This window comes from Podarcis erhardii, assembly GCF_964252035.2.
Source record: "Podarcis erhardii genome assembly, chromosome: 4".
Taxonomy (NCBI): Eukaryota; Metazoa; Chordata; class Lepidosauria; order Squamata; family Lacertidae; genus Podarcis; species Podarcis erhardii.
Window position 1 is genome coordinate 72,980,995 of NC_138508.1, and position 25,892 is coordinate 73,006,886.

A 25,892-nucleotide genomic window follows, 5' to 3' on the forward strand; every position below is an offset into this window, starting at 1 on the left:
CAACCGATACACTAACAAAGATGGTCATGAGAAATCATTATGTATTAAAAATAGACAGAAAAGTCAGGGGTAGGAAAAAATCCCACCACCACTTTTAAATACAATATCCCTAAGCCAGAAACCCCTGAGCCCAACTAGTAGCCTTGCGGATACTGTACTAGTAGAGTTTTTAACACTGCACAATGCACAATTCATTTTTTTTATCATACCAGAGTGACTCCAGATGGGAATGTGCATTCAGAAACATGTTTATTTGTTCACGTGGATCCACATATCTGATTGAGGGTTATTGCTTGCGAGTGAACCCAATGTATTTCATATCTCACAGATACCAATAGATTGCATTAAAGACTCACTACCCTGTTCTTCCAGACAATTGACTAAAATCAGAAACCTCAACAAAGTAACATTAGCAACCAAAATAGATCTAAAAAGCAGATTTCACTAAAAAGCAGAAGAAAATAAAATAGCCTTTGCCAAGTACTGAAGAGCATGCCACCAACAGATAGATCTGGGGAGGTCATTCCATTGCCAGGGCAGCACAACCAAGAAAGCCTCATAGCCAGTTGTTATTCACTGAATATCTGGTGCTGGAAACTCCAAGACCAGGGTCTCTGTTATTGATTCTAATACACAGACAGGTTTGTTGGGAGAATGCTCTGGATCTGATGCTGCATTTACTGACTAGGACATCTGCTGCTTAATAAAATATTACCAAAATGCATTAGGCTCATCCAAATAATGAGTAATGTCTGAACTGAGATAAATCACGTCATATTGTCATTACAAAGATTTATTGATATTCTGATTGTCAGTGGCAAATAAATCTGCGTATTGCTCAAAGCTACCTCCAGGGTAGCGACCATGTTCCAATTTCCTGAGTAAAACAGAAAATATAGTTGAAAGTCTTTCCCCCCCTACAAAGTATGACATTTAGAAACATTTTATGTCATATTAATGAAGAACTCTCGTGTAGTTGTGTGCAATTAATTAGTCTCTAGCTTTGAAATACTGGTTAACAGTTTTCACTCAAGGAAAATGCCATATTATTGAAAACCTCAATGGGAGAATTTATACATAAATGTAACATAGTGCGTGAGAGTTTATAGATGATCTTCTGGAGGTCAATATTTCTCAGTTGGTTTCTTGATGGTTTAGACAACTGCCCCACCTAAAATGAAAGATGTCATATCAATTTAAAATAGAGGCATGCATTACCCAAAGTGCAGTGCAATGCAAATACACTAACTAGGGAGAAAACCCCGTTGAACACAATAGGACTTGCTTCCAAATAAAGACAAATGCGGAGGATTGTGCTGCAAGCCCTTATAATTTGGTGAAATCCATGCACAGAACAGAGCCTGTATGCTCAAAGGAACCATGACTTTGTGTAACCACTGGTTTATCAAACTTTTACATGGCAATTGTATCTGCTGTGACTGCACTGGTAATTCTTCCAGTAAACCTGTCAAGTGTGCATTCCTAAACACAAGGGATATGCAGTGCTCTTTTTTTTCTTAAAAAAAATGTTTAGGGGTACTCTAATTTTCCTACTCATATTGAAATACTGCCCCTCTATGCGTACCCCTGTGTCCCCCCAGAAAAAAAGGACCGGGGATATGCAATTGTGAGCTTCCTAATTCATGTCCTTGAACACTTAATAACTTTATTTCATGTGTGTTTATGATTCCAGCCTTAATGTAGCTTAGAAATCTGGCATGACAGAAGTTGAAACCAGAAAGATTTATTCTAAATGTTAAATAGTATTTCTCAGCTGTAGTATTTCTACTTTTGTAGAAAAGAATGCATTTCCCCCCACTCTCTTGAATCTCTAGTTCTGCTATGGGTAATGCAGGGATTATTCTTTCTACCTCTGTTTGCTTGGAGAGTCAGATATCCCCAGTTATTCGGGAAGAGTCCAGAGTTCAGTGTTAGAGCACACGCCTTGCATACCTAACATTCTGGGTTTAGGAATGTGACTCTCTGACAGTATAGGTGGGAAATGCCTTAAAAAGAGTTGACAGAGTAAATAGTAAAAGGCTAAACCAGAGGTGGGCAGAAGGAATCTAGCAATAAATCTCTGGGTGAATTGAAGTAGATTGGCAAGAACAAAGAATCTCTAACTCATCTCTTCAGTTTTGAATTTTCATTGCAAGTGGTTTCATCCATTAGAACCATGATTATTTTTTAGTTCATCATCGCAAATATGTAACTCTTACTACAGTTATTCTTACCTCTCGGTTTAAAACAGTATCTCTTTTTCTTGTAAGCAGTGTAGCCCGCTATCGCCCCACAGGCTAACAGCACAACTGCAATCACAACAGGAGACGAAATCTGAGCTGCCGAACTATCCACTAGAGAGAAGGGGAGGAAACACATATTTCTCTTCTGAAATATACGAATATTCTGTTTTAAGTATAGAAACTGAAGCAGCACACTATGGTAGTTTCACACATGTATATTTTAAAAATTATAATAATCCGTGTCAGGGTGGTCTAATATTGTTTGTTTACTTTAAGAAAGAGAGATCTGAGTAGAACTGCTCAAAATCACAATAAATGAAGCAATGACTGACTACCAGGCTTTGGGAAGGAGGTGTGAGGATCTGACAGAGTCTTAGAGCCCTCACGCCTCCTTCCCAAACCCAGTATCTTCCAGTGAGGGCTGGGGGGCATCAAATGTTACCAAGGGCTACCAGAAAAGGCCATGAGGGCCACATGCAGACCTCCCTGAATTAGAAGGGAAAGCAGCTACACAGGCCACCAACTGGAGCATGCTCTTGATCCATGTTGGGGACATAAATGGTTCCATCCACAGATAACGCCTTCACCTGACTGCTGCTTACTTCAAACCACAACTCCAGGGGGAAATAAATGTCTGAGGCTGGGAAAGTGATTTTCAGCAGATGGGGGACCTCCAGCTACTTTTTATTTGAAATGAACATGGCCAGTTTAAGGCTGCTTTTTAAAAGCCCATTTATCGAAAAATGTACTTTGCTCCATAATATACTTCAACATTATTATTTTTAAAAAAGAACTGTACACTAGCCTTACCAGTGTTGCCACCTTGATTTGAAATGTGCTCGTTGCCCCCTGAAATGAGAGACAGCAACAAAAACATGATTTTGGGGGGAAGAGAAATAGAGAAATGTCAAAACCACACCAAGCTATTTAGCAAGATTTGGTTAAAAAAATACTCTGCTACAGTTATGCCAGTTATTAGGATGTTAGCTTAACCTTTTGTGCTTTCATTCTGTATCAGCAGTAAGAATACGGATAATACATACTCCTCAGTCACTTACACCTTTTTGTAAACTCTTTGGCAGGACATTAATGTGGATATTAAGATGTTGCTAGGCCCCAACACAGATCAGCCTCAGCCAATAGCTAAGGATGAGTTGAAGTCCAACAATATCTGGAGGACCACAGTTTCCCCATCTCTGGTCTACGAATTTCTATTTTTTTTTTTTTAATATTTATTAAAATTTTTCAATACAAATGTAAAAATAATAAACAATATAACATGTATCGTAACATAGTTTCATAACTTCTTTGGACTCCCTCGCGTCTCCCGCTCCCACTTACATCATTGTAAATTTTTACCAGCAATTTATCATCTTGTTTACGTTCTTATGCCCCGTTCATTTAAATATAATCTAATAGTTCTCCAGAAGGTTTACATTTCTCACTTGTCATCCCAATTCCGTCTAGTTTAGTGGTGCTCAATTATTTATGATCTAGCATCCTTCTTAACATTCAACCAAATTACAGTATTTTTGCAAATACATCTTAAATTTCTTCCAATCTTCTTCAACCCTCTCCTCTCCCAGGTCTCGGATTCTGCCAGTCATCTCGGCCAGTTGCATATAGACCATCAGCTGCATCTGCCATTCTTCCAGTGTGGGTAGATCTTGCGTTTTCCAGTTCTTAGCGATGAGTATCCTTGCTGCCGTTGTTGCATACATAAAAAATGTTCGGTCCTTCTTTAGCACCTTCTGACCGACAATACCCAGAAGGAAGGCCTCTGGTTTCTTAGTGAAGGTATACTTAAATACCTTTTTCAACTCATTATATATCATTTCCCAGAAGGCCTTCACTTTAGGGCAAGTCCACCAGAGGTGAAAGAATGTTCCTTCACTTTCTTTACATTTCCAACATTTATTTTCAGACAAATTGTATATTTTGGCAAGTTTAACTGGGGTCATGTACCATCTATATATCATTTTCATTACATTTTCCTTCAGAGTATTACATGCAGTGAAGTTCAGCCCAGTGGTCCACAACCTTTCCCAGTCCTCAAACATAATGTTATGCCCAATGTCCTGTGCCCACTTTATCATAGCCGATTTAACCATTTCGTCTTGTGTATTCCATTTTAACAGCAAGTTATACATTCTTGATAGTACCTTAGTCTTTGGTTCTAACAATTCTGTTTCCAACTTCGATTTCTCCACCTGGAACCCTAACTTTTTGTCGTTTTTAAAGACTTCTTTAATCTGAGCATAATGTAACCAGTCTCGCACTTTATCCTTCATTTTCTCCAAACTCTGCAATTTCCAATTGTCTCCATCTTTTTCTAATATTTCCCAATATTTTGGCCATTTGGCCTCCATATTGGGTCTTTTTCGGGCCTTAGCTTCCAGAGGTGAAAGCCACCTTGGAGTTTTGTTTTCCAATAAGTCTTTGTATTTTGTCCAGACATTAAATACTGCTTTCCTGACAATATGGTTCTTAAAGGCCTTATTGATCTTAACCTTGTCATACCATAAGTATGCATGCCAACCAAAAGCATTGTTAAAGCCTTCCAGGTCCAGTACATCAGTGTCCTCCAGAAGTAGCCAGTCTTTTAGCCAGCAGAAAGCTGCGGCTTCATAGTACAGCTTTAGGTCTGGCAGGGCAAAGCCCCCTCTTTCTTTCGCATCAGTTAATATCTTAAACTTAATTCTGGGCTTTTTGCCCTGCCAGACAAATTTAGAGATATCTCTCTGCCACTTCCGGAAGCACTCCGTCTTGTCCACAATCTGTAGTGTTTGAAACAAAAACAACATTTTTGGCAATACATTCATCTTAATAGCAGCAATTCGGCCTAACAAAGAAAGTTTCAATTTTGTCCAACTGTCTAAGTCTCTCTTAATTTCTGACCAACATTTTTCATAGTTATCCTTAAATAGACTCAGATTTTTTGCTGTTATATTAACCCCTAGGTACTTTACTTTTTTAACCACATTTAATTCTGTCTCTCTCTGAAACCGTTCTGACTCTGTATCTGTCAAGTTTTTTTCCAACACCTTGGTTTTCTGTTTGTTTAATTTAAATCCCGCCACCCGACCAAAGTCCTGAATCAATTGTAGTACTCTTTTCGTACTAGATTCTGGCTCCTGCAGGGTCAAAACTAGGTCATCTGCAAAAGCTTTTCTGGTCTACGAATTTCTAAGAGTGCAGCTAAAATAATGCTGATCATATGTTGCTATGATATGTTGAGAGGAGGACTGTGAACCAGTGTGAAGGACCTGAATCACTGTAGGTTACCTGCTGGTCCTGGAGGTGGAGGTCTCCCATCGTTGAGATCCAAATCATTAAAATCACCTACAAATAATTAAAATTATAGTATTAGTCCTTTTCTCCAAAGTATCCTTCCCAGCTTTTGCCAGGATGAATGCTAATATTTTGCAAACATCTTTCTTGGCTCAAAGGCAGTAACCTGCCTTCAGCCTATATCAACACCAGGGTTTCCCAAACTTAGGTCTCCAAGTGTTTTGGACTACAACTTCCATCATCCCTAGCTAGCAGGACCAATGGTCAAGGGTGATGGGAATTGTAGTCCAAAAACAGCTGGAGACCCAAGCTTGGGAAATCCTGATCTAGAGCTAGATATAAGAAATGAGCTATCTTTAACCTCAAAGCATCCAGTCGGAATCTGTTCAAAAACTACAATACCTAGCAGTTAGTCAGACAGAAAAAACTGCTGTTATAACAACAACAAAAATAGTACAACAATATATTTTCAAAAAGCACATATATTGTAAGATATGTGCTGTTTTTGCAGAATGACTCTGGTCTTCCCCAACCTGATCTATTCCAGATGTTTTGAACTACAACCCCCATCAGTTACCCCTCCAATAGCCTTAAGTGTGTCTCAAGACAGATCTCCTTATCATCACATCATCCACTTTGCTCCTAAACTCAGTCATAATTATCAAAATATATAGGCAACTAATTGCTTGTTAAACAGCCTTTTGCATTTACCACAAATTATGCTTACCAGAATTAATATGGCTTCCTGGCTGTGGACGTGGACGTGGGTATGGCTGAGGGTTCGGAGGGGGACCATCTAGAAATGACAGGTACAATTTGAAGAAATGAAAAATCAAAACAAGGCACAGAATTCTTGCTTGCTTGCTTGAGCCTTTGCTGGGCTTTCGTTCTAGAAATGCCTTGTAGGTTTCCATCCTGAAAGGTTGAGCCTAACATGCCCTAACTGGTTTTACAGGGTTTCCTTTTTCTTTTTTAAAGTTTAGTTTAGTTTAGTTAAAATCAGTCCTGATGATTACGGTATTCCTTTTTTAAAAGTTTACATAAATATCTGTGTTATGTTACAAAAACACCATATTGGACCATTGTGCTAAGGAAAAAATAGCCAATTTACTTGTGTTCTGTTGATACTTCTGTGTCGGTAGTGAGAGCACAGATGTGGTAATCACAAAAAGCTCATGCACCCATTATTCTTTCTAAGCGGTATGGATGAAAAATGCAAAACACACTAAGAAGCAAGAGTCTCAAACTTTTTCAATAGGGGATGCAACATGTGAGTCTTATGATGCAATGCATATTTAAGGCTGTAATCCTATGCACCTTGCCTGAGAATAAGGACTATTGAACATAGTATGATTTCCAAGTAAACATTCCTAGGATTATAATATCTTGCTTGTATGGTGGTGCAAGGCCTACATACCTTCATAAATTAACTACTCCATTTTTCTGTATTGCATCCTAAATATACCTGAAACTAGACTGAAGGTGTTAACTTGTCAATTTTAATGTTGACCCTGATTTCGCAGTCACAATGAGTTCATAAATTCATAGAATGCACATGGAAAGGGCTAAAGTCTGATTCATAACCCTGTTAATCCAGATTGCATGGATTTAAATGAGTAATACAGATTGTGTTTAGATGAATTTAAGTTAAATTAGCATTATGAGTTTAAACCCAACTAATCAGAGTTCATTGATTTGTAGATTTAGCTGAAAAAAATATGAAAAGATTACTGCAAAATGTAGGGGATGGACGAATACTTACCACCAGCACCGAGGGCATCTCCTAAGTGAAAGTCGGGATCTAAAAGAAATAAAAATATATTACAAATAGATGAGCATTATCAGTGTAGATAAAATTCCAGTTTTCAACAATAAATGAAAGCATTAAAATAGAAAACAAATATGAACAATTATAACAGCTATCCCATGTCTACACCCAAACATTTCATCCCATTGTTTATAATCCATCTTTTAATCTAAAATTGGGTAGGGATCCTGCAGCCCTTCAGATATTATTGAACTCCCATCAGCCACACCCATCAATGGTCAGTGATGATGGGAATTGTCCTGCAACATATGGAATGCCACAGGTTCCCGTTCCTTAATCTAAAGTTTACATTCTCTCTCTCTCTCTCTCTCTCTCTCTCTCTCTCTCTCTACATATACACATACACACATACACATGACACACACACACAAAACTACAACAGTACACAGTGTATTTCAGGGCTGATCTGCTCCAGTCAGACATGTTAAGAGAACATTTCAAAAAAAAAAATCTCATAATAACAAGGAAAATTTAGGATAGAACTTAGAAAAATACTAATCTAATAAGGATTTCCAAAACATTTATGCTTATATAACTAATTATCAGAAATAAACACTCATTTTTTTTAGATTTTAAAAGTGAAAATAATAATAATAATAATAATAATAATAATAATAATAATAATAATAATTTATTTGTACCCCGCCCATCTGGCTGGGTTTCCCCAGCCACTCTGGGCGGCTTCCATAAAAACCAAAAATACACTAAAATATCACAGATTAAAAACTTCCCTGAACAGGGCTGCCTTAAGATGTCTTCTGAATGTCAGGTAGTTATTTATCGCTTTGACATCTGATGGGAGGGCATTCCACAGGGCAGGTGCCACTACCGAGAAGGCCCTCTGCCTGGTTCCCTGTAGCTCCTTACCATTGTTTCCGTTGCCACCTCCGTGTGGTCTAAGGTCAGGATACAGCTTAGGTCTGGAGTTGCCATCTATTAAACATTTCAAGAAGTGTACCCATGAAGAGAAACAAAATGGAAATCAGAATTAATGCTCCTTTAAAAAATCTGTATCCAGTCTTAACTGTTAAATTTTAAATCTTTCTCAATAACAATGTAAATCATTCATTCCATTATTTCCTTGGCCACCTGAATGTGGTTCATATATTTTTCTTTCCTTAGCAAGAGCATTGTTTTGACTTCCTTAATTTAAGGCAAGGGTCACTAGCCTTTATAGCCCATGAAACACATTTAAAGTTTTGGGAAAGTGCCCGAGCACCAGCCACAAAAATGGCTGCTGTGGGAGTGTGGTATAACACAAAGTGTCTACCACATCTAAAAGAGCATAAAAAGAGGGAGTATAATTATAGCAACTCACCCACTGAAGGCTTTTTGGTAGCTGGAGGAGGCTTTGGGGTACCTAACACAATTAAAATTAAAGTTAGTGTCTCATACAGCTTATCAAAAGCAGGGGCAACTTGATATTACATTTCTCACTCTAAGTGAGACAATTAAGGTTGAAATTCTATACTCATTTGGCTACAGGGCAGCACTTTCTTCTTTCACCTCAGGTGGCAAAATGGGACACACCACTCCTGACCTGTATATACGTTGCATTGTGAAATATGATTGGCCTTTTCTTTCAAAGCAGGGGTTGGGAAGTCCAGACTTGAGAGCCAAATGTAGCCACCTAAGCCCCTCAGGGACTTTTCCCTGTTCCATGCCATCCTTATGCACTCTCACCTGACTGGAAGGTGTCCTCCTTGAACTGAAATAATGCTTGCTTGGATGGAAGATGGAGGGGTGGGTGGGTGTGTTAGAAACTTCTGACTTTTCCATGGCTGAAATGTAGCCTGCCATGTGAAGATAAGTATTACGTTTGCCCAATTTTGCCTTGAGCCCCTTCTGCCACAGTGCCCAGGTGGTTCCTCATGCAGGAATGTGGTCCCTGGACTGAAGATGTTCCCACCCCTGCTTTAAAGTAGAAGGAACTCCCAATGGCCCCTCTAGATTTATATTTTGTCATCTCCCTTCTCCCAGATAGCAAGTAGCTGATGCTGGATACCCCTGTTCCAATCAAGAAGAATCACACTTCATGGCATGTAAAATTATGTTTAAAATGAAGAATTATTGGGCCAATATCCAACTGCATCTTCTGTAAATTCTCCTTCAAACTCTACTCCTGGGTAGAGAAGGTGCCATCCAGAACCCCAAACTCATTCTTTGAGTTTCCCTGTGCTAAAAAAAGTTTGCTATTTAGATAGAAAGACGAGTTTCTAAAAAACAACAATCCCAAAAACAACAACAACATGTACACACAATGGCATCTGTTGAAGGATTCTGGGAGGATTATGCATATGCAGTTCTCTGCATAGGTTGTTAGGTGGGAAGGAATAGCAAGCACAAATAGTTTAGGAAAAGTTAGGATATGCATAATTTACATACATGCTCCTTTGAATCCTAGATTTGGGTTTTGCTTTTGGTCATGACCAGAAGAGGGAGATCTCCACCAAATCATATTAAACATGTTCTGCCTCTTTTACAAATTTCTTTTAAAAATAATAACAAGAATAAAAATAAAAATGACTAATCTTGAACTGCAGCATTTGTTTACTTCTTTTAGACCCTTTTGTTAATTGTGTTTTGTTTCTTCAGAAAATCTACCCAGGATTCCACATTTATTTCTGTACAATAATGTCCAGTTTTGCCATTGACTTAAGCTGAAAGAGGAGTCACTTCAGTTTGATGTTTAGATCAAAAAAATAATATTAAAAATTTTTTTTGCCAGGAACCTTACCTTTGTCAAGAGCATCTGCTAAGTCAAAGTCATCATTGCCTATCAAAAGAACACAATAATTTAGAAAGACAGAATGCAACACTTCAATCTGCCTTGTCTCCCCAGAATATCTGCCAAGGATTCTGGCCTGCTATAACAGCATGATGGCAGACGTGTAGCCTGAGCTTTATATAAAATTTGAAAGATTGTGGTTGCTCTGAGTTAAACTAGTCTGGAAGGAACCCAGAATGAACTTTCCCCTCCCCAACTTGATATTAGTAAATTTTATTTTCTATTCTGTTCCTAATGCTTCCTATCACGGAATGTGCCTTCTTCCACAGCTGTTGCCCTCGGGTCCCATCGAAGATGGCATGACTGATGCAGTTGGCCCACTTGATTCAAAACAGGAACTCTCAGAAATGAAACATAATGATCTCATTTATAGAATCACACTAGCTTAATTCATCAGAATGAACATGAAACATGTGATGTATCCTCTAGAGTCTAGAAAACAGTTTGGCTGCAACTCCAAAAAGCTTGTTTACAAATTCCCAAAGTAAACTTAATGGAAGTGTTTGAAAACAAGTACAGTATTTTGGTTTGCAGGTATTGTTTCCCTCCCAAAACAAAAAGGGTGTTTTCAATGGTGCCATGATGCCAATGTGCCATCAAGATTTATTCCTGAAGTCTTGAATTCTCTCCTCCTGTTGCATGGTGGCAAACCTCTTGAAACTAAAGGGACTTTCATAAACTGTGAATATTGGATAGTAGAAGATTATGGAAATGCTTAAAATATCCAATCAGGTATATTATAACTGTTTGCTCAGCACAGAGTTCAACTACGGGAGGCAGTAATTCTGGTTTTGTCTCCATTCTCCTCTCTGCTGAACCCTACAATGGTAACACTGGTACTATGATGGAGAAAGGAAATAGTGCCACGCAGTGAACTGGTTGTAGTCAAGTGATGGTTGCCTGAAGGCAGACTGCAATTGCTCTACTAGACTGAAAGTGTGAGATTGTGTTCTGTTGGTGAAGCAAGCAGGGATTTGAGGAGTTTCTGGGCCAGGATGGTAAAAACTGGGGGTGCCATACAGATTAGAAAGAACCATTTAAACTTGGGCCCAAAGCATAACTGAAAAGTGCAATAGAAATGATTAATAATAATATAAATGTGGTGACATTGTTTCATTAAGACCTCTTCCTGTCTGTGCTCTAGTTAATCTGTAGTCTTTCCATCACTTTGCAAGTTAAGCAAATGAGGCATTAGGAAAGACAAAGCACTGTAGCACATAGGAAATGTGAAATGGTGAAATAATTCCACTTTAAGTCCCAATAGAACTGCAGCAGTATAAAATCTGATTGATGTATTCACATAACATTGAGGGGGAAGCAGAATCAAAATTGCTTTTAGCATAGCTACAGTTGCTGTGCAGATCAGGAGACAGCTACTAAAAAACAAAAACAAAAAAGCTGCTACACTGAAAAACTTTACATTGTTTCTGATCAGAGTTGTGATGGTACTGTTTCCTAGCTTTGCTTTTTTTGCGATGGATGGGGTGGGATTCTCTAGAGTCTATGCATTTGTATTTCTGGATTGAATCTGAGGCTGAGTACATACCACATATTTAAAGTGCATCTTCCACCCTACAAAGAATCTTGAAAACTGTCATTTGCTTAAGGTGCTGGGAACCGTGGCTCTATAAGAAGAAAACTACAGTCCCCAGAATTATTGGATTACTTTCAATGTATTGTCTGTACGTAGTCTTACATTCATTTTGGATCTGGAAAAACCAACAAGAAGTGACGTTTCTCATCCATTCTTACTTAATAACAATGTCTTCCGAATTGGGAAGAAGCCCAATTCAGTGACAAATTCATCTCTCCACACCACTTTTTTTTTTTTATATACCACGAGTAATTCACAGTCTCTTGGAAGTTGGACAGCCCTGCCATATATAAACAAATTTTAGATTTTAGTTGCTCTTCAGTGCCCAGCAAATGCCTCCTGTTGAGGGGAAAATGTTGATGTATCAATGTGCTAAAAGCCACACAGTGTTGTGAATAAATGTTCCGATATATTTTGTGCATGTGTGGTGAAATCACAGGACCACAGGGTAAGAAATGGCATCGAGTTAAGACAGAAAGTGGTGAACCACACTGTGCAACTGGTCAGAACCACAGTGCTTCAATAGCAATCAGCCATAATAACCAAAAACCATGCCAGCTCCTTAACTGTTCCTCTGAATCTGCCTCTAGAAAATATGATGTTAGGACAGTCTAATAAACTGATCTGGATGCTGAAGTAGTAAGATGTTATTAGATGCCCAAGATCCATCAGTCTTGATCAGCATGGCCAGTGATCAGTGGTGATGGGAGTTGTAGTCCAATACAGTGGCGTGCAGTGAAATTTTTCACAGGAGAATAGTTAGGGCCAGAGGCACTAGCTTGCAAGGGTAACCAATGCTCACCTTGGGCATTGCAACATCCTGACACCGTGTGCATGAGCATTGTGCCCCCCTCCCTAGACTAGGCAGAAGCTTCACGAGCTTTGGGAAGGAGACACCAGAGGAACATTTAGGGGATTAGCCTAGTTCCCCTAGTCCACTGACGGCACACCACTGGTCCAATAACTTCTGGAGGACCACAGGATTCCCATACCCACCCTAGAGCATCCTTAATTCCACTGACAAGCCATGAAACGCCTGAGGTCTGGGATCATTCAGTAAATCCCAGTGTGGTGATGCAAGGACAGATTACACTAGAAGCTGCAGGTGATGTCATCAATGTAAAAGGCCATAGGTCAGTAGTAGGCCATTTGCTTTGCATGCAAAGAAGGTCTCAGGCTCAATCCCATACCTGAATGGCATCTCCAGGTAGGGCTGAGAATGACCAGCATGTGAACCCTAGAGAGCTGCTGTCAGTTGGTGTGGATACTGAGCTGGATAGACCAATGGGTCTATTAAGTATAAGGTAGCTTTCAGTGCTCCTAATTCAAATGCTTGGAGTCGTGCAGACAGTGAAAATGGATTGGTAAAAATAGTCCTTTTCCGATAACAACAGACATTCTCACCAAAAACATCTCCTCTGTGGAACATCTGTACATACCTAAACAGCAGAGCGCCAGTTTATTTTTATTGCACTGCTTTGTTCCAACAAATCTGTGTTGAACAGCGGATGAATATTTTGAAAAGCCAGCAATATATTCTGTCTAAAGGGAAACTCATACCCTCCAACAGTTCACCAATTACAATAGGGACGTCCCATTCCATAATGATAACTTTACTATTTATATGCCACACATCTTACTGGGTTGCCCCACCACTCTGAGCAGCTTCCAACATTTTTTTTTAAAAAAAAAAAAAAAATACTTTTTTTAAAAAAAAAATTCCCTTCAGATGGCTCGAAGGCTGGATAACTCCACACCCTCCAACATTTCTCCAATGAAAATAGAGACATCCTTAGGAAAAGTTGGACTTTCCGGGATCAAATCAGAAACCAGGACAGTTTATTTAAATCAGGGATGTCCCTGGAAAATTAGGACAATTGGAGGGCCTGGAAACTATCCTGAAAATCTGGCAACATGAGTAGGGTTGCTTTCTAATGACAAAAAATGGAACATGGGCAGCTTCAGTGAATGAAAAATGGGTAATCATTCTCCTCTCCAGTGATTTTTGCTCTGGAGTATCCGTATTTTTAAAACTGGAGGAAATAGGATGTGATAAGTGACTTCCTGGATGACACAAGCACCTCATTACTCAGTTCCCTCTAGACACCGTTATCGAGGCAATTTGCATGGCAATCTCAATAGGTACCTCATTACTGGCTTTTGAGAGGTTCTGCAGTTAGAGTGCAGGAAAATGCAACTTTGTGAGGAAAATGGCTATGTTGACACAGAAGATTAGAGGCATGCAGGGCACTCAAAGAAGAATCACACACATACATTCATGGTTTGGGGAGCAAAGTCTATTATTAGGGCATCCATGATTTAATTCATGCTATATTGAATTTTAATATACTGTGATTAACAGCCGGAGGAGATAATGAAGCAGAAGGAAAAAAACAGAGAGCAACCACAGTCTCTCAGTATCCTTGCTGCAGTATAAAATTGTATCCTTTGTCTTATCTAAGAGTGAGAATTGCAAAGGAATACAGGTATAGAAATAAATTATGGAGAAACAGATGGCCCTTTATGCAATATTGTCAATAAAATAATTCCCTCCCACAAAAGCAAATTCAGGTAGGTTTTGAGTTTTTATAAAATAAACGTTGTAATTTTCTGCTAAGTTCTATTTACTTGTGGAATATTATGATCTGAAGGTTTTTAAAAAATAAAAAACACATATATATATGAATAGCATCCTTTATAGCACCATCAAAGTCTGCTTTGTTCATTTTGTTTAGGAGACTCACTACAAAGAAGCAATGATAGATGATGATGATAGATAGATGATAGATGATAGATAGATAGATAGATAGATAGATAGATGATAGATAGATAGATGATAGATAGGATAGATAGATAGATAGATAGATAGATAGATAGATAGATAGATAGATGATAGATAGATAGATAGATAGATGATAGATAGATAAGAAAAATGACATTGCAATGGGGAAATGGTGCAATCCTGCATTATTTCTCTTTCTTTCATAGCTTTATCTGTGGGGAAGTGCACACAAAAATGTCACACTTTAAAAACAGCTTCAAGCTGCACAGGTAGCAGGATCTGTGACATCACAGGTATTATCAACAGTCAAAGAACAACCAACTGCATTTCTGTTATTGAAACGTAGATTGGCAGGCCTTTGACCCTTCCTGTTTTGCAGTCTCTCCCCCACTTTAGCTCCTCATTATTTGCTTAGAAGTTACAGAAGCACAGACTTGGAAGGGACTATGGGCCTCATCAAATCCAACCTCGTATTCATGCAGGAACCTTGTAACATATCCAATCATGGAAATGGTTTCAGCTGGGTGCGTTTTCCTAAATTGAGCATGTACTATGGACAGGGAAAACAGGTTGATCAGCAGCAATGTCAACAACCACTTAAGACAGTGGCTCATAAGCCAAGGGAAGAGAAAACAATGATAAAGAAGAGTGAAAGAGGTTGCTTATGATTCAGAGGCCATGACTAATTTCCAAGAGGATGGCAGGCACAGACTCATGAACATGTCCCTTCCTCACCAGCAGGTTGTCAACATGACTCATCATCTTGAAGCCATGAGGTGAGATTGGCATTCATGATGATGTTTAAACGACACTTAAAGATTGGGACTTTGAGGGAAAGGTGTGGAACATGTGACTGCAGTCCTCATGTCAGCTTCTTAGTGCGCTAGATGTGTATTTGATACTGTGCTTGAAGCAGAGTCTAGTTTGGACCAAGGATAATGGATACCCAGATGTAGATAGATAATGAAATTATGTAGATAGATAATGAAATAGTTTCCAAAGCAATCAGGATGCATTTATACAGCAAACAGGGCTATCAGGTATATGTGGACCTGAAATAGAGGATTGACAGGACTTCACTGTGGAGCATGGACTATTTGGAAATAATCTAGTCCTATGTTTGGCCTTGGGGGCCTGACATTTTAGGGAAGGGTGGGCGCTCAAGTCAAGTGAAAATCAGTAGTATCAAAAAGAAGTATTGGTAATGAGGTTTCACTACAAATAGTCCCTCAAGAGGAGATCACGGAAATCCTAAAGCAGACTATGGACATAGGAGCAATATACATTATTATTATTAGTCGTCGTCATCGTATAATACCACCCTTCATCCAAAGATCTCAGGGCAGTTCACAACATAAAAATACAACTGTTGAATTGAATATGTCCTATAAAATACACCATTCAATATTCAGGCTGCATTTGAAAACTGAAGTCTTACCAAGTGTCATGAAGAGGCAACTCCCCGTCTAATTTTTTTGTAGAACAAGAAAGTCCACATACCAAACTTAATGAGACGGTGTGGATTATCATTCTTCACCTACTCGGATGAACTTTCTTCTTCTCTGGAAGACTGTCATCCTTTCAGTCATTCATTAGTTATGTGATAAATTGAAAAGCCTGTCCAGCACACCAGTTTTCAGGCAATTATCATTCATTTCAGAAAAATTGGACTAACTTTTGTAAATTAGGACTGTTAGCATTAATGAATTAAGTTTTAAAATGCATGAGTCAGAAAAACAGCTTGTTCAATAATGCTCAAGACAAAACACTAGATCAGGAGTTTCCAAGCCACATAATAGATCTGGTTGGATAATGTACCTATATTAAATCAAATATCACTTTTTTTGGCAAGAGCTTGCATTCCTCTCTCTTCTCATTCTGGTAAAGACTTTCACTTGCAATTCAGAGTTTGCAAAGAGCATCTGTTCATTGCAGGCCTTGGGTTGTTTCTGCTTCCATAGTTTGTAATAGCAAAGCCATGCCTAGGCCTATAATCTTGCTAGATTTTGCCTCCTGCCTCTGCCCTCTCCCTCCACTGCATGCAAAAATAAAAATGCAAACTCATGAGATTACCTACAGATGATTGGTACTATTGGAAGTCTGAACTCATTACATTATGTATTTAAAAAGCTTGTTGGTGCTTTTTTTTAAAAAAAAATGAAAATATAGCAGTACTGATTATAATGCTAATAAGCAGCTTCCAGGTTGCAGTAAAAGGGCTTGACGTTGTAAAAAAAATGCAAAATGAATATGACCCAGTTGTACAATCCTCTTTTGTAAGCTTTCTTTTTACCCAAATGTAAAGCTCTAATAATTACAGCTGAATACACTTTCTAACACCTCAGGAAGCTGAATTTGGGTATAATGGAAAGGCAGCAAAGGGTTCTCTCCCCACCCCCACCCCCCACCCCGCGGCCTTAATGTATCATTTTTATCTGTCATTGCTTGTGGGATTTTCTGCCTCAAGTGCCAAAATAATGTGACCAGCCTTGGGTAAGGTTCACCATGACTAGAGATAAGACATTTTGCTGCCTGAGGCAGAGCAACAAATTCTTCCTTAAGTTGCATTTAAAGCACATTCTCCCCACCCCCAGCAAAAATCATGGGAACTCTAGTTTATTCCTCACAGGGCTGTAAGTCCCAGCCATTTAGCAAACTACAATTCCCAGGATTCTTTTGGAGGAGGGCATTTTATTTAAATTGGCTTTAAATGTATGGTGTGTATACAGCCTCAGTGAAACAAGGTTCTGGACTTACTCCCAAATATGTGTTGATGGGAGTTCATCTTAAATAAGATTGCCATACAACCAGAATTTCTGGAATACTGCAGCTGCAAGCAGTGTCCGGGTGGAAATCAGGAAAACGCTCAGCTACTTTTCTGTCCGGATTTTAACTTTTTGAAATATGGCAACCCTAGCTTAATTAAGACCAAATATTGTGTTTGCCGATGTGCTTCATGACAATGTTCTGATCCAATGAAAAAGTTAACACCACATGATACAAAGAACCACAGTTGGTTGATGTTTACATCTTAGACCTATATAGCTGGAAAATGGCTCCTTTGTTGGAAATGAACTGCAAAATAATAAAAATAATATTTTTTGTTGTTGTTTACAATCCAAAGAAATTACTGGGCAACATCACTTATGTATATCTCTTACAGAACTGATCTCGTTAATTATTATTGTTAGATGCCCCTTCTCTAACCAGAGGCGGAGCTAGCTGCTCCAGCACCTGGAGAGGCACACATGCTGTGCACCCAGGGGTGGGGACATGGGGGCGGGGTGAGCGTCCCAGGGGGGTGCCACAGCGAGTGTCCCAGGAGTGAGCTGCCCATAGGGGGTATAGCGAGCCACCCATGACGTGCTGTTTCCTGGGCGGGGGGGGGGGGGAGAGCCACACCGCTTTGCCAGCAGCATTTCTCCATTCCCTCTTCCTTTTGACAGCTCAGGGGAGGCTCCCCCACCCGGGAGCAGCCCGGGAGCAGGAAAAATGGCGCGCCACCTGCCCACAACTCCCAAGCCTCCCCTGAGCTGTCAAAATGAAGGGGAGAAGGCCGCCAATAAAGTGGCGCAGCTCCGCCCCTTCCCCTGATGGCTTGGGGTAGGCTTGGGAGTCGCAGGTGGGTGGCTCACCAAATGTCACCCCCCCCCTCAGTGATGACACCCAGGGCGGGGCCCCCCACCACCTCCCTTTCCTCCACCCCTGGCTCTAACTATCATAGACATATGTTTGAAAGTTTATTTTTCCTTATTGGAGAAATGCGTACATAATGGGAAATAGAAGCCTTATTAAAATCTGAATCTTCTAACCTGTTTGAATTATCTTATTCAGTCATTTTCTTTTTTTAGTCACCCCCAGGGTTTTATTTACTTAACGTTTACAGACTGTTGTTCAAATGAAGCTTGTTCAGAAGGCAGCTTACAACAACTTAAAATACTTTTTAAAAAACTCTATATAAAAGCTATCGTTAAAACAACAAACATGCAAACTGCATACAAGCAAAAGTAAGAAACTGCCATTACGCTTAAATGCCAAGGGGAATGAAATAATCTTCAGATGTCCACTGAAGGTGACCAGAGGGCATCTTTGGGGATATTAATCCACAACTCTGGAACCAATAGAGAAAAAGACCTGCTCCTCGGGGATGATCTCAACCATCTCACCTTCCCAAAGGAAGGAAGCTGGAGCAGGCTCTCATGAGCAGACCTGAAGGCCCTGGTGGCTTCCTATGCAAATACTCCCTGATACACCCAGAATGCAGAGGTCTGTAAACAAACTGTTTGCCAATATGGATGTTTTAGATGTCTTTTCACCAGCCTATGAGTGTCAAGAGATGGGGAGCCATGTTCTGTACCAGCTGCTGCTTCAGAACAATTGTCAAGAGCAGCCCAATGGGTTTAAACCAATGTGGAGATCACAGAGGTAGGAATGTGGGCAAATATCTTCTCTTCCAGCAGCAGGAGGTGGAGCTGGCAAAGTAATATGTTGCATACGGGGAACTCTTGTCCACATCTACCATCTGATGGTTGGAAGAGCACCACCACCCACCCCAAAGTTTGAGAGAGAGAGAGAGAGAGAGAGATAATCTGTATCTTTTCATCCTAGGCATAAAATGCATCAACAAATTACAAGCCTATTGGGGCTTAATGCTTCATTGACCACCCCATGCCAGATGTGAAAAGAGCCACAAGGGCTTCTTACCTGTGACCGTGAGCAGAAAGCAACCTGCACACAAAAGGGCAGCTGCCAACTTCACCATGGCCTTGCTTGTCTTCCTTTTGTCTGAAGTGGATAAAGGATAAAGCTCTACAGTTCCTTTCCTTGTTTCGTTAAGAAGAAAGACCCCCACGCAGATGATGACTGTATACTCCCATGAACCGCTTGTGGTCTCGCAGGTGTCCTACCGAGAAGCCCACGTCACACGCAGGAGAAAAGGTTTGGAAGGCATCAAAAGCTGCTTGCAAAGTATCTCAAGCAAACAGTTGGCAGCTGCATTATACAACACCCACATCTGCATCCATTCACCTATGAGCAAGAGGCATGTGGATTCAGGAAAAGGGAGGGACCAGCTGTTTGCAGCCAGTCAAAAAGCACAAATTAAGGCTTTCCCCAGCTCACCTCCCTTCCCACAGAGAAGACACTCAGCGTTCGGAAATAATTGTCATATGATTAAGCAGCCAAGCAGGGTGTGGCATAAGTATGCATTATGCTAATCCCCAGCAGAAGGAAAATGTCTGTGAAGCAAGCTCAACCAACTTGTTGTAAAATCACCAGAGAGCTGTGGGTCACATCTTTGCTTTGCAGCGAATGGGTGCAAAGCATCAAGGAGGATCCCCTTGTTGAATTCCCCATCTGTTATTACAATCGTTGAGACATAAAAAGCATGGAACGAAAGCCCAAACTATACACAGGCTACCTGTAAACAAGCTGTCAAAACATGTCCTGGCCATCTGTAGGTGTTGCTCCGCAAGAACTTGAAAAGCTCCCCTGATTTGAAAGCTTGGTTCACTCAGCTGCTCATGAATCATAAGATTCAACTGGAAAAAAAGGGAGCAGAGTTTCTTCACATTTTGACTAGCAGCAGAGCTTGCATGCGACAAAGCACAGAACAAGAAATAACTTGGAATTAACATGCTGCAAAACAGCAACTTAAGTTGCGCATTATACAGCCAACCATTTAGTGCCAAGATACAGGGTGATCATGTAAGATTAGTTTTGAGTAGGCATGAGTAGTTTTGGCAGGCTTATGCTTTCCGATAATGCTGCCCTCTTTAAAAGACCAACAGTGCTGAATATACTGCTGTGGAGAGTCAAGCCATGTTTGTCTTCAGTGAATTTTATTATTTATATAGACATAAACATATAGACACCCCCCCCCCAGTCTTTCCTGCAAGGAAATCAATGCCGAGATACATATTCCCCCCATTTTATTTTCACAATAACCCTGCGAGGTAGGCTAGGTGGACAGATAGGACTGGCTTAAAATCATAAAGGTAGCTACAATCCAAGGCCACTAGCCATGTGTGATGGCCTGGGACTCGGGCTCGGACTTGGAACCAGAGGAGACTCACTCTGCACCGGATCCTTTGCCTCAGGCATCATCTGAACCAAGTCTGAGGCCTGATCCTGAAGATCCCCAGTCTGCACAGGTTCCCTTGCAACAAACACCAGCTGGGCTGAGTCAGGGGCCTGAGCCTGCCCTGGCTCCAGATGCAGGGATTACCTCATTGCCTTCAGCTGGGCCGACACTTACAGCTGCTCCACTACTGGTTTGGTCAGGGGAGGCTGAGGCGGCCCCTGGGTCTAGTAACCCACCAATGTCTCCCGAGCTGCAGAGACTAAGGTCTGAGAGAAGGAGAGACCTGAGTACTCGCAGGAGCAGTGCTCGCCTTTGGGCAAAACAGGGATGTGAGTTGCCGGGGGATCAGGACCAGCCGCTACCCCAACAAAAAGGCTGTCAGACCTCGCCCCAGGTTGCGGGAGCAAAATTGCTGTATGCTAGATCCTGCCTGAGATCCTGTACCTGTCCTTGCTTGGTGCCTGCCTTGTGTCCTGCCTTGGCCCTGTCGGACTGACTCCCAGCGGAACCTTTGGATTCTGGACAGGTCCTGGACTGCATTTCATGGGTTACCCCCGGGCCCAGCACACCATGATGGCTGCGTACTACTTTCAGGATCAGAGGAAGTATCTGTATACTACTTCAGAACTTGCATTTCTGTACACATTACTTGTCTAGAGATAGGCATTGAAAAATTCAGAGAAGGGTGGATTTCAAGGCTGATTTTGTTTTGATTCATGTAATGTTTCAGAAAGTGTGAATTAGGGTTATGGTATCAGCTTTGAATGTGATCTGAATCCATTTTCTTCCCCATCCCTACTCACTACTTCTTCAAACAAATGGCAGAATCCAGAATGCCCATTTTTGGCACAGGCACATTTTTGTGCATGGAGTGATGGAGGAGGGGGGGAGGGCTGTTCTAGGATCCTCGGCCCTGGGCCTGCTCTCCCAAACTATTATCTTTCTGGGGCTCTTCTACCTGGGACACTAGTGTTGTATTGGTCAACTTGCAGTGGGCAACAGAATGAGAAAGCAGCTAGTCACAGGCTGGTCTTGAAGAGTGTGCCTCTCTGGTCTACAAATGGAAAATAAAGTGTTACTTCACAACCTAAGAGGGGACCAGAGTTTAACTAAGATTGGTGTTTATTTTATAAATAATGAGTATGTGCCTACTTTCCATGACTGACACAGATTGCAGATTTGGAATCAAGTTGGCATACAACCGTTACTTTCGATCATAGCATAAACACAGCCCTGCTTATGTTTACAGTGACCATTTTTCCTGGCTGGAAACTTGTTGCTGTTTACATCAGGGCAAGGCTTTGAGGTGAATAAAGATAGAGGAGGAAGCAACACTGGCTTTCTTCCTTACTTCATTCATGCTCAAAAGTCAAGGAACAGGCCATGGGTTCTTTAACTCCCTTCCTAAGTCACTGCGGTAAGAGCAACAACTGAAACTTTGGCAGAGCTCTCCTGATACAACCCCTCCCTGATGCTCCCTCAAAGACTGGCAAAATGGCACTAACTTCCTCAGATGCTCATGACCACCTGTGAATCATAAGTCCAAGGGTGTGAACAGATGGCACATGATGCCACAGATTTGCCGTAGCTATGCTAAGTCTGTTTCTGGATTAGATGCTGTAGACTTGTGAACATTGCTTTGAGCACCCAAGGAAGAATTGTGGGGGGTATCAATAAAATAAGGTTATCAGTCCAGGTTGCTAAAGGGGAGAACTATATTCACTATACACCTATGAAAAGGTGTAGTAGAGCCCCATCTCTTCACCGTGGCTTTTGAAAGTTATGATGGAGGCTATATTAAGGTCCTCTTGCTTAGTCCTAGCTTACTGGCATCTTTCCGAAGTTAGTACAGATAGTCACCTAATTTAAAACCAAACCAGGTCATCATCAGTTATTGTGTGCAGAGGAGGGCAACTAAGATGATCAAGGGTCTGGAAGCCAAGCCTTATGAGGAACAGTTGAAGAAGCTGGGTATTCTTAACTTGGAAAAGAGGAGACTGAGAGGAGATTATGATAGCCATCTTCAAATATCTAAAGTGTTGTCACATGGAAGATGAAGCAAGCTTGCTTTCTCCTGCTCTGGGGGGTAGGACACAAACCAATGGCTTCAAGTTACTAGAAAGGAGATTCATATTAAACACAAGGAAGAACTTTCTGACAGTAAGAGCTGTTCGACAGTGGAATGATCTCCCTTGGGAAGTTGTGAATTCTCCTTCTTTGGAGGTTTTTAAGCAGAGCTTGGGTGGCCATCTGTCTTGGATGTTTTAGCTGAGATTCCTGCATTGCAGGGGTTTGGATGAGATGACCCTTGGTGTCCCTTCCAAGTCTACAATTCTATGATTGTTGACAAGCCACTTATATTTTTTTTTGTTTTCAATCCCAATGCCTCTGCTAAAACCATACAGCCATTTTCTCTAGACCCCCTTAAAAACATACAGACAAGCGAAAAAGTTTTAGGTTTTGTTGATTTTTATTTTTAAAAAAGATCACAAGTATTATGTCTTAATTACCAAATTCCTAGAGGTTCTTGCAATCTAAGGAGCCACAACACTAATTCACAACCTGTGGTCCCCCAGAAGTTGCTGGACTCCAACTCCCATCAGCGCCAGCCAGAATGGCCAATAGTCAACGAAGATGGCAGTTGTAGTCCGGCAATCTCTGCAGAAGCAAAGGCCCACCATCCTTACTCTACTTGAAGTTTAGCACACTCAAACAGCTACTGTTTGAAGTCATTTTATCACATAGTACACATGAAATAATATGGGATGAAATAAAACAATGATTTCCATTAGAAATTAATGGCCTGATTTTATGTCTGTTTATTCAGAAACAAGCCCCACTGACTTCAATATAGTTTACTTCCAAATACATATAGGAGTGTAGCCAATTTTATACACATGTCATTGGGAAGTAAGCTGTCCTGAGTTCTGTGGCGCTTTAGATAAAATATGCAAAGGTGTGGGGGTAATGGGCACAAATTCAGACTCTGCTGTTTAGGAATGACATAGAAACATCTTTAGAAATCAGCAGCATTCCAATATTAAGCTTAGCATTGCTTGCAGTTTACAAAATGATTATTTTCTTTTTTAAAAAAGTATTGCCAGTTTGCAAGTTGCATACAGTGGCACATATTGCCTCAAAATGCAATATTCTTATTGGGTCAACTGATGCACATTTGCTGTGGAGCATGTGCCTAGCTCAGTTTATAATATGATGAAGAACTGATCTTGAGTTCTATGTGCATTAAAAATGGAAACAAATTTAAGCACCCATGCTCCACACGTGTGGGTAGCTACCATCTAGTTTCTAGTTTAAGTAAGAACATGGCATCCAATATTGTTTTGATTACGAGAGTCATGCATACAGAAATCACATTCTATGCAATAACTTTGATTTTACATTGGCACAGTGCTTCGACAGAAAGTATCTGAGTTCCAAAAAATAATGCTCATTGCATGATTTAGCTGGTCAAATTTTTGCTGTCAGCCTGTGCCAAACGTTTACCACAATCTTGAAACTGAAAGCATGTAGACAGGAATTTATTTAGATCCAATGAAAACAATCCATTTTCATGCTCCCAGTGACCATTATCAAGCCTTTCTGCACGTTAAGTGGAATACAGAGTGCTCAGTTCATATTATTCTGATCAATTACCTACTACTATATTAATGGCACTTCAAGGTATGCAGCTAAAGGCATCCGCAATTGGTCAAACAAGCCTTGTTGGAAGCCATTTACTGAAAAATATAGCTACGTAGTCACAAGAATGTCAACTTTTTTTGTAAATACGAAACAAGAGGAAGCAGGGCACTTGTGAATAATAAAGAGGTAAATCCCATAGTCAGAGGCACATGCTATCACTGAGTTTTAAATGGCAATTGCATTTGCTAAATTAATTTTTGGTATTCTTGTAGAAAACAACTCCAGCTCGGAGACAGTGGCTGGATGAGTTATACATGATATGCTTATGCAGCTGCACAGCTTAACTGTGCCCTCCCCTTCCACCCCCAAAATTCCACACTTCATTTCAATATAATACAGTGGTACCTCGGGTTACAAACACTTCGGGTTACAAACTCTGCTAACCTGGAAGTAGTTGCTGTGGGTTGCGAACTTTGCCCCAGGATGAGAACGGAATCGCACGGTGGCAGCAGGCCCCATTAGTGAAAGCCCGCCTCAGGTTAAGAACGGTTTCAGGTTAAGAACGGACCTCCAGAACAAATTAAGTTCATAACCCGAGGTACCACTGTATTGTTCTTTTGCCTTCAAAAGGCCCCAGGTGTAACATGTATACTAGACAGGACTTGCTCTGAGTGAGAATAAGTACCAAGGCAATGCAAATAGCACCTCCACCTCCTATGCAATCATTGTAAAGGCAAAGGTACAGTTATCAGAGATGCTCCAAAAGAGACATTAGATCTTAATCACTTATTCAAAGGCAAATACATGTACATATAAAAACCTATTGCTCACATTCTAAGATGACAAAAAAAGCAAAAGCCAGGATAAGGTTATGCAGTTTTTAAATAGTTGGCGTCTCTAGGGAAAAGGAGGTTTAGCCCTATGTGTAGCATAGGCCTGAGGGCTATGCTTAACTTCTATCCATTTGGCAGATGGTTGTGATATATTCTTATGGGGGACAAGTAAGGTGCTGCATTTTAGGGGCATAAACATGAAGAAGGCAAACATTTATTCCATTCCCAACAACTGAGTGGCAGGTGCAGCCCACCTATTGGCATTTAACCAGTATACATTGAAATCATCTCCTCTGTTAAGGTTCCTGCCATAATGCAAAATATGAGTCTTCGGACAAAAGCAACAGTTTCCAACAAATACAAATTTGTTTTAAAGCCTGGAATCAGCAAGTATGTAACTTTGAACTTCAAAGGGTAAACCACAGATACAAGTACTTAGATTTGTTAAAACGTCCATTCTCCCTTTCAAAAGACATTTTCAACAGGACTATTTTCACTCTACTTTTCAACTTCGTTTTTTTGCTGCTTGAAATGTGTGGTATTTTTTCAGGGAACTACGCAGATTCTCTGTCCAGTTTTCTGGCCTTCGCTTAATCTTAAATGATGCTATTGTTTCTGCAAAAGTGTGCGTTGAACTAAAAAGGAAAAAAGAGAAACAGATTAGAGTATTCAAAGATTACTTCCTGAAGTAAATAAAAAGTGTGTTTAAGTACAAAGGCTGCTGCTAAAACTTCTTACAGCCCCTGCCTAAGCATGCCTATTCAAAAGCCCCAAAACAAGACCTATGAGAACTTCTTTCCTAGTAGTGA

The 25,892-nt window shown here is 40.4% G+C and overlaps 2 protein-coding genes across 4 annotated transcripts in view; both read right to left on the bottom strand.

The window, feature by feature from the left end:
* Positions 1–21: 21 nt before the first annotated feature.
* XG (Xg glycoprotein (Xg blood group)) lies at positions 22–20,086 on the bottom strand. Of its 2 annotated transcripts, XM_081858792.1 has the most exons (11): positions 19,946–20,086; positions 19,231–19,429; positions 10,100–10,138; positions 8,681–8,722; positions 8,230–8,295; positions 7,297–7,335; positions 6,262–6,330; positions 5,529–5,585; positions 3,054–3,092; positions 2,235–2,354; positions 22–1,171 (listed from the first exon to the last, which is right to left on the bottom strand). In XM_081858792.1, exons 2-11 carry the CDS (start codon positions 19,286–19,288, stop codon positions 1,155–1,157), a joined length of 546 nt encoding a protein of 181 aa, XP_081714918.1. In that variant the 5' UTR covers positions 19,289–19,429; positions 19,946–20,086; the 3' UTR covers positions 22–1,154. The 2 variants fall into 2 exon arrangements, with proteins under 2 accessions (XP_081714918.1, XP_081714917.1); XM_081858791.1 differs by lacking the exon at positions 19,946–20,086 and having other exon boundaries at positions 19,231–19,664.
* A 2,973-nt stretch (positions 20,087–23,059) lies between these two features.
* CD99 (CD99 molecule (Xg blood group)) overlaps positions 23,060–25,892 on the bottom strand; it is a 32,374-nt gene continuing 29,541 nt past the window's right edge. For both annotated transcript variants that reach the window (XM_081858789.1, XM_081858790.1), the window contains one exon: positions 23,060–25,718. In XM_081858789.1, coding sequence (XP_081714915.1) covers positions 25,690–25,718 — 29 coding nt within the window. In that variant the 3' untranslated portion in view covers positions 23,060–25,689. The remainder of the gene's footprint in view (positions 25,719–25,892) is intronic.

Excerpts from the sequence above, each read along its gene's own strand:
- XG (XM_081858792.1), bottom strand. The coding sequence starts at position 19,288 with ATGGTGAAGTTGGCAGCTGCCCTTTTGTGTGCAGGTTGCTTTCTGCTC. Across the intron at positions 10,139-19,230 it reads CTTTCTGCTCACGGTCACAG|GCAATGATGACTTTGACTTA; the intron begins GTAAGAAGCCCT and ends TTCTTTTGATAG. Across the intron at positions 2,355-3,053 it reads AAATCAAGGTGGCAACACTG|TGGATAGTTCGGCAGCTCAG; the intron begins GTAAGGCTAGTG and ends CCTTCTCTCTAG.